Below are 8351 nucleotides of genomic sequence, written 5' to 3' on the forward strand. Positions count from 1 at the left end.
CCATTGAATATGCAGTGTCTTGCAAAACATAGGCTCTGTGACAATCTGAAATTTTACAGACTTTAAATGAATGTTGTCTACCAACCAATGAAACTGTTTTGATCACAGAAAAAAATTGCTTTCTTCATAGGTTGGTTCCGAAAGGTTATCTCAGTGAATATTTTCAGCATAACAACATAGAAGTTAATTAAAACAAAAGCACTAGTTCCTTGGGAACATTTATATCACAATTCCATGCCCAAGTAGCAAAATGATAAAATATTTACAATGTGGTAAGAGATATTCTCTGTGGATGTCCAAAATCATCTAATCCATCCAAAGTCTATTGTCCGCACACAGCATTTATCCATCTATACGTTTGACAGATTTTTTAAACTAGGGCTAAAAAGCACATCCTCACTTGTAGATCTTTGATCTGGGTAGTACTCTAAGGCATTGTTACAGATTAGATCGATGTCCTTCAGATAGTCTCCTGCAGTGAGGTACTGGCGCGAGTCAATTTGAGTCAGAACTATTGAAAGATCCATCGGCTCTTTAATCCTTGTGGCATAGTCAGGTATCTGCAGATCAAATACAAGCATTCAGAGGTTTTCTTAACCTTGCACACTGTCTACCAAAATTATTCTGAAAACTTTAAATAAACACCTTCCTAAAAACCCTGAACATTTGCGATGCATCAGAAGATGCTGAAATTAACCAGTTTGCTTCTCAGAAATGGAAGGGCTCTTTCAACTGGCATTAGAGCTGCTAGGAGAGGACAACAAGAAGTAGGGAGGTCAGAAGCATGTGCATGGTACAGAAGAAACACTGAGGGTGGGAGATTCATTTCACTTTGCTTCAGAAAATCACAACAGCGAAAGCTGAGTAAGCCATCCGACATTCTTTTTGCTGTCGACATTGAGGAAAAGGTGCATGAATTGCACCTGTGAAGTACCTATTGCAGGCATCTACTTTAGAATGAGATAACTGGGCCCAGAGGTGCTGATTTCTTCCCTCAGACCATAAGAGGAGCCTAATGACTAGTTCAGATGAGGACATACGTATCTGTCTAGATTTTTCACAGCTCAAGAACCTAGGAGAAAAGGGGAAGAAAAGCCAGTGGATGCCCACATGAAGAGGCCTTTGCTGATCTGCAGGTATAGTCAAGTTACATCTGTCTTTGAAATATACGCCCCTAGCTTAGGCTTATCTAATCAATTAAGGAGAAAAAGGGATCTCAGCAGCCAATTGGAGGAAAAAGAAAACACACTGCACTTATGGTTGATTCCTATTGAGGAGTTCCAGATGAAACAGAGAACAGGATCTCAAAACTTATTTTTACAAACTGCTGCTCCTATTCCTGTTCCCACAGGAACTGACAGTCCAATAAAGGGCTTTAGACTTCATCAATGTAGTCCTGTAAGTACTGTTTGTAATTATAAGGAAAGATCTCTGTGCTTTTCAGTGCTGTGACATGCCTACATATCAAAGCCTTTTCACGAGCTGACTGTGTTGGCATTTGGACTGGCTTTTTAGAATGAAACCACGGCTTTCAGCGAATAATCCGATAAGAGACATTTGAGAGTCAGCAGAAGTAAAAGCACTGCCTCTGCTTCTTGCAAAATCCTAATAGTGCAGCCCTAAAAACAAAGTTGAACCTTCCCCAAAACGCTGAGAAATACAAACACTGAGAAGTTACAGACACACACAGATCAGCACTAGTTTACCTTCTGTGGGTCAACGGGCTTTGCAAATTCCCTGAAACGTCTGTCAGTGGCAAGTCTGTGAGTAACGTCCCTCAAGAAAATTCTAAGTTCACGCAAGGTATCCTCCTCTTCCTCCTCCAGCATCCCTCCTTCTTCCTCTTGTGGCTTCTGAGGCTCAACTGGTGGTGCTACAAGCAGGACTTCCAATGTCTGATCAACTTCAATTAATCAGGAAAAATTAGCCAATTTACAGTACTCAAATATAAGCATATGACAAATTACTGACAGAAAATGACCACCAAAGCAAATCCCAAAGAGCTAGTAACTTCGATAGGACAGTTTTAGATGTACTTCTTATATCCTCCTCACCTGTTTTCTTTACAGGAGGCTTAGCCACTTGATTTAGAATTAGGTCCTCAAAAAAAGCTGCTCTCTCTGCCCTACCAGGCAACTCAATATTGCACACTTCTCCAAATTCCTTATTAAATATTTTTTGGATCTAAAGCAGAAGGAGGAAAGACATTTCAGATTTAAGGCCACAAAAACTCATCTTCTATTCCAAAAAGATGAGTACCTTTTAAAATTAATAATAACCTGAAGAACACAAACTGAAAAAAGTTATCTTCCTGGCCTTAAAAGGCTACATTTTCACAGGCTGGCACGGCAAATTCAAATATCACCTTTAAGAATCACCTGTAGAATTAAAGCTCGGTGAAGGGATTGTACGCTACACTGATAAAGTAATGGCTTTCACCACATCCAACATCGCTTCCTTTGTATTTACTTGCCTTGCTGCATCCTTTACTTAGAACCTTTATGGCTATAGAGGGAAAAGAAAGGCTTCAGCAGACAAGTGAGGGCTTTTTGCTGAGTTTTTATTTCTCTACCAAAAGGTGTCTGAAGTATCTAGTACCTCTACGTCTTCCTCCATTTTCAATTTCTAGTATTAAAAGGTAGGTAAGGAATTTCACTACTTATTTTAGAAGGAATTTAGAACCTGTACAAAAACTTCTGTGGGAACTCAAGCACTTTCAAAGCAGTTGATAATAAACACGTCTAGGTAAGACCCGTTCTCTTCCCCCAATAACTGAGACAAAATAATCGGAATGAGAACAGCGTGTTCCTGTTTTGGGCACCTTCCCTTAATGTAAACTCTCAGAAGTCAATGAAGTTCTGCATGTACTTCTACTACAGTTTACTTAGGAATACAACTAGAATTTGATTCCAAAGTTACTTTAGCAGAAATCGGAACTCAGCTTTCCGGCTTGGAAAGTTTTGGCCTATATGAAGAAAGAAACTGATTTTTTTTTTTTTTTTTTTTAATCAAAGTGTTTCAATTCTCTACTAAATTGCATTATTAGCAGTTTACCCAACATAGCATGGAATGGCAGACTGTCAGAAGAAATCTCTTCAGTAAAAACATCCTCTTGTCATTTCAAGCACTGCATATTCTTGACTGAACCACTTTGTAGCCACCGGAATTATTGTATTAATTTACTATTTGCATGCGTGAGAAGGGGGTGAAAGTCACTTGCTTGACTCAGAAAAAACCTTAAGCAGATGCTTTCACAGTATTCTTTTTCTCTAAGCAAATTTTAAGAGATTTGTTAGGGGGCCTGAGTAATAACAGTAGGCATTTAAGAAAGCACAGCATTTTGATGCTGAAAGCGTTCATAAATTACAAGACACTGAAGAAATAGTAAGAAAAGTATTGACAAATACCTCTTCTGGGAGATCTGAGTGACGTACATCAGATGTAGCAAGCAGCAAAACTGGTGAAAATGCTGGAATGTTACGTAGTAGAGTTAGAAAAGTAAGTTTCAAGGTGGGTCCAACGTTGTCCCACCATAAATGGATATCTGGGACATAAATTATGCTTGGTGCTGTCTTCTGAGCATTTCGGATCAGCTAGTGAAAAGGAAAGCTTGGGTAAGAAAACTAAAACACGTAGAATAACCTGTTAATACATAGCTACATAGCCACCTGACTGCCCCATGAAATGAAACTATGTGAACAGAGTGGCAAGCATCCTTTCACATAAGGAATTTCAATGTGCACCCTTTCAGATTATCAGTATTCGGAGAACTCTAGTCAGAAGATGGGAAGGATATATTCAGGCAGTGGCTAGACACCGTAGCTATATGGCCACAGCCACAATCTTCGCATAACAAAGAAAGGAAATGTCCCTCTTATGGGACACATCAGTATTCAGTCGTGTAACATGTCTGTCCTTACTTGTATGGCTCTCAAATGTTCCACTAAAGGTAAAAATATTTTAAGGTAGTGATGCCAAACAATAAAATGGATTTCCTGCCTAAAAGTAAAAACACCAGATCTGTTTATTTTTTCTAGTTAAAACCACATCAGCGTGCAAATGAAGTGTTTTGTGAATGTTAATGCTTTTATTGCACATACTGCAACGGCACAAGTTGTGTATGTCCGTGTGAAAACAAAATAAACAGAAGCCCCAAACCTTGGTTGCCTTACTAATATAATTTAGAAGAAGGCTACAAAAAGTAGCCGACGTGCAGTCTGATGCAGAGCCATCTACTGGGCGCACACAGTCTTAGGAGGCAATGAGAACTACTTTCTGGATCCCAGGGAGATGAGCAGCATTTCTTTCCACAAAGAGATGTTTATTAGCAACACCGCCCAGCTTCCTGAGCTGCTAGCAACATCATCACTGTAAAATTGGGTATGGAAAATGTGGACACGTACAACATACAGATTGTTTGTGGTTTTGTCTAAAAGAAAAGGGGATTTTCAGACAGAAGCAAACATCCCAGCACATTGAAACAAGGCCACCTCCATTACCAATGAATTTTGCTCACCTTACTTGCAACTCGATTGATCCTTTACATACAGTCAGTGAATCCCATGAGAATAAAAAGAAAAAAGGTACCTGTCCGCAGATTTCTTCTGGCGGTGCAACATTTGTAAGCAGAACAGAAAGGTCCAGGGTGTGAACGGGAAACTTCTCCAAAGCGTGCAACACCGCGGGTGCCACGTAAGAAACCTGGCCGTACCCTTCTTTTCCTACTATTAGCAGACGGGGCTGGCATGATGTTGGTTTGCAGAAAGCACTCCTAGAACAAGAGTTAAGAAAACAAGTTTATAAATGAGGTGCTGAATAGACACACACAGATGTTCCAAGTAATTTTCCTATAGACTTTCTTTTCCACCCCCAAATAATCCAAATGGTAGCGGTACATTAAATACATGTAAGATTTCCAGTTAAGTTATTCAGTCATTCCAATTGTTTCATCTTCTTCCCTTGTGTTTCCTATTCTTTACTAAACCAAGACTGCAAATTAATATCCCTGCAATCTTGCTTTACTACTAGGAAATAAATTTGTGAGGAGCATTTGTTTCCCCACTACAATCAGGCTGTACCTTTGCTGGCTTAAATCAAAGATGCTAGAGACTTCGCCTTGCTCTAGAGGACAGAAAATCTTCTGGACAGCACAGCAATAGAAAGTGAGAAAAATAACCGATCCAGCTGTGACAACATGATCTAACTTTCCAACTGTGGGCTTGCATGACTTCCATACTAAAATACCACAAGATTAACACAACTTGGTGGCTTAACAAATAAAGACACCATTCACATTTTTCTCAAGGTGTTTTAACAAGCCATTGCTCAGTTTTCTTTCTGCTACATAATTCACCACTGGTTTAAGAATCCTGGAAAACAGAAGGGCAAAAGGTGGCAACACAAACCCATCAAGTTGGGGTATTTTTAGCTAAAAGGACAGACAGGACATTTATGTGGTCTTGAGTCTTTCAAAGAATGCCATGGATTAAGTCAACGTGTTCTGGTAGTCTACGGATCACTTTGGCTTAGGAAGAGAAGCCTGGGCTTTTCAGTTTGATCATTCAGAGCAACTTCATTACAACTTTAGTCCCTTCACCCTTTCTTCTTGTGAATACCAAGCACCCCTTCAACACACAAACTTGATGTTACCCCTTCGTCTACCACCCCTCGCACTTTTAACAGCTGGAACTGTTTACAAAGACTCAGCAGTCCTGAGAATTTAAACATAACAGGGATCTATCTTTCTTTACCTGCTGAAACAGAGGCATTTTTTCTCTGGTCCGTCAGGCATTCCATCTTTTAATTCATCTCCAGAAACCAAGGATGCATCGTCATCACTGTCAAACATATCATCTTGTAAAATAGAATCATAGAATCATAGAATATCCTGAGTTGGAAGGGACCCTTAAGGATCATCAAGTCCAACTCTTGACACCGCACAGGTCTACCCAAAAGTTCAGACCATGTGACTAAGCGCACAGTCCAATCTCTTCTTAAATTCAGTCAGGCTCGGTGCAGTGACCACTTCCCTGGGGAGCCTGTTCCAGTGTGCAACCACTCTCTCTGTGAAGAACTTCCTCCTGATGTCAAGCCTAAACTTCCCCTGCCTCAGCTTAACCCCGTTCCCGCGGGTCTTGTCGCTGGTGTTAATGGAGAAAAGGTCTCCTGCCTCTCGACACCCCCTTACGAGGAAGTTGTAGACTGCGATGAGGTCTCCCCTCAGCCTCCTCTTCTCCAGGCTGAACAGGCCCAGTGCCCTCAGCCGTTCCTTGTACGTCTTCCCCTCCAGGCCTTTCACCATCTTCGTAGCCCTCCTCTGGACACTCTCCAACAGTTTCATGTCCTTTTTATACTGTGGTGCCCAGAACTGCACACAGTACTCAAGGTGAGGCCGCACCAGCGCAGAGTAGAGCGGGACAATCACCTCCCTCGACCTACTAGCGATGCCGTGCTTGATGCACCCCAGGACACGGTTGGCCCTCCTGGCTGCCAGGGCACACTGCCGGCTCATATTCAACTTGCTGTCTACCACGACCCCCAGATCCCTCTCTTCTAGGCTGCTCTCCAGCGTCTCATCGCCCAGTCTGTACGTGCAGCCAGGGTTTCCCCGTCCCAGGTGCAGGACCCGGCACTTGCTCTTATTGAACTTCATGCGGTTGGCGATCGCCCAGCTCTCCAACCTATCCAGATCCCTCTGCAAGGCCTTTCCACCCTCATTCGAGTCCACAACTCCTCCAAGTTTGGTGTCATCGGCAAACTTGCTCAAAATACCTTCTATTCCTACATCCAGATTGTTTATAAAAATATTGAAAAGTACCGGCCCTAAAATGGAGGCTTGAGGGACTCCACTAGTGACCGCCCGCCAGCCTGACGCAGCGCCATTCACCATAACCCTTTGGGCCCTGCCCGTTAGCCAATTGCTCACCCATCGTATGATGTTTTTATTTAGCTGTATGGTGGACATTTTGTCCAGTAGGATCCTATGGGAAACCGTGTCAAAAGCCTTGCTGAAGTCCAAAAAAATCATATCAGCTGGTTTCCCTTGGTCCACCATATGGGTGATCTTATCATAAAAGGAAATCAGGTTAGTTAGGCAGGACCTACCCTTCACAAACCCATGCTGGCTGGGACCAATGACTGCTTTGTCCCCCAGGTGCGCCTCAATAAGTTCGAGAACCATCTTCTCCATGATTTTACCAGGCACTGACGTGAGACTGACAGGCCTGTAATTGCTAGGGTCTTCTTTCTGACCCTTCTTGAAAATCGGCACAACATTTGCCAGCTTCCAGTCTACCGGGACCTCTCCAGACTCCCAGGATCGTTGAAAAATAATTGAGAGAGGTTCCGAGATGACGTCCGCCAGCTCTTTCAGCACCCGGGGATGAATCCCATCCGGACTCATGGACTTGTAGGGATCCAGGTGGAGTAGCAAATCCCGCACATGTTCAGGGTCGGTTGGGAGTTTGTCATCCCCACCGTCCCGGTCCTCCAGCTCAGGGCACCCTGGGTCCCGAAGCCCATCATCGGCATTGAAGACAGAGGCAAAGAAGGCGTTAAGCGTCTCTGCTTTGCCTATGTCATCGTCTGTGAGAAGACCTTCCCTATCAAGGAGCGGCCCTATGTATTCTTTAGTTCTCCTTTTTCCATTCACATATCTAAAAAAAACCTTTTTATTTTCTCTCACAGACACAGCCAGCTTCAACTCTAGGTGTGCTTTAGCCACACGAATTTTCTTCCTACAAACATGAACAGCATCCCTGTATTCTTTCCATGTCACCTGGCCCTCCTTCCAGTAGCGAAACACTCGCTGTTTCCGCCTAATCTCCATAAGAATGTTCCTGGTCAGCCACTCCGGCCTCCTGCCCCGCCTGCCTGACTTGCGGTATTTAGGAATTGCCTGATCTTGTGCTTCTAGGAGGCATCGCTTAAAGAGTGACCAGCACTGGTGGACATCAAGGCCTTCAAGAGCAGCTTCCCAGGGGACCTTGCTGACTAGTTCCCCGAGCAGCCTGAAGTCCGCCTTCCCCATATCTAGGGATGAGGTTTTGGTGGCACTTTTCCTTCTGTCACCGTAAATTTTGAACTCAACCACTTCATGGTCGCTATGACCGAGGCGGCCACCAATCACCACATCTCCCACCAGACCCTCTCTGTTTTCCAGCAACAGGTCAAAGAGGGCGCCTTTCCTAGTTGGCTCCGTTAGCACCTGCACCAAGAAGTTATCATCTAGGTGCTTCATGAACCTCCTGGACTTGCTCGTGTCAGCCGTGTGGCACTCCCAGTTAACGTCTGGCAAGTTGAAGTCCCCCATAAGGACAAGGGGAGTTAATCTCGAGGCCTCTCTTAGTTCT

General features: G+C 43.3%; 1 protein-coding gene across 1 annotated transcript; it reads right to left on the reverse strand.

The window, feature by feature from the left end:
* Nucleotides 1–242: 242 nt before the first annotated feature.
* LOC137849073 (ATPase family AAA domain-containing protein 2-like) lies at nt 243–5848 on the reverse strand. The gene is made up of 6 exons (XM_068668554.1): nt 5751–5848; nt 4588–4771; nt 3408–3593; nt 2055–2184; nt 1707–1903; nt 243–560 (listed from the first exon to the last, which is right to left on the reverse strand). The coding sequence occupies exons 1-6, from the start codon at nt 5846–5848 to the stop codon at nt 351–353; spliced, it is 1005 nt and encodes a 334-aa protein (XP_068524655.1). The 3' UTR covers nt 243–350.
* Nucleotides 5849–8351: the final 2503 nt, after the last annotated feature.

This window comes from Anas acuta, unplaced genomic scaffold (assembly GCF_963932015.1).
Source record: "Anas acuta unplaced genomic scaffold, bAnaAcu1.1 SCAFFOLD_54, whole genome shotgun sequence".
NCBI lineage: Eukaryota > Metazoa > Chordata > Aves > Anseriformes > Anatidae > Anas > Anas acuta.

Coding starts and splice junctions, on each gene's coding strand:
- LOC137849073 (XM_068668554.1), bottom strand. CDS start 5,848: ATGTTTGACAGTGATGACGATGCATCCTTGGTTTCTGGAGATGAATTA. Junction 2,185..3,407: donor ACTCAGATCTCCCAGAAGAG/GTATTTGTCAAT, acceptor CTTCTGCTTTAG/ATCCAAAAAATATTTAATAA. Junction 1,904..2,054: donor GCCTCCTGTAAAGAAAACAG/GTGAGGAGGATA, acceptor GATTAATTGAAG/TTGATCAGACATTGGAAGTC.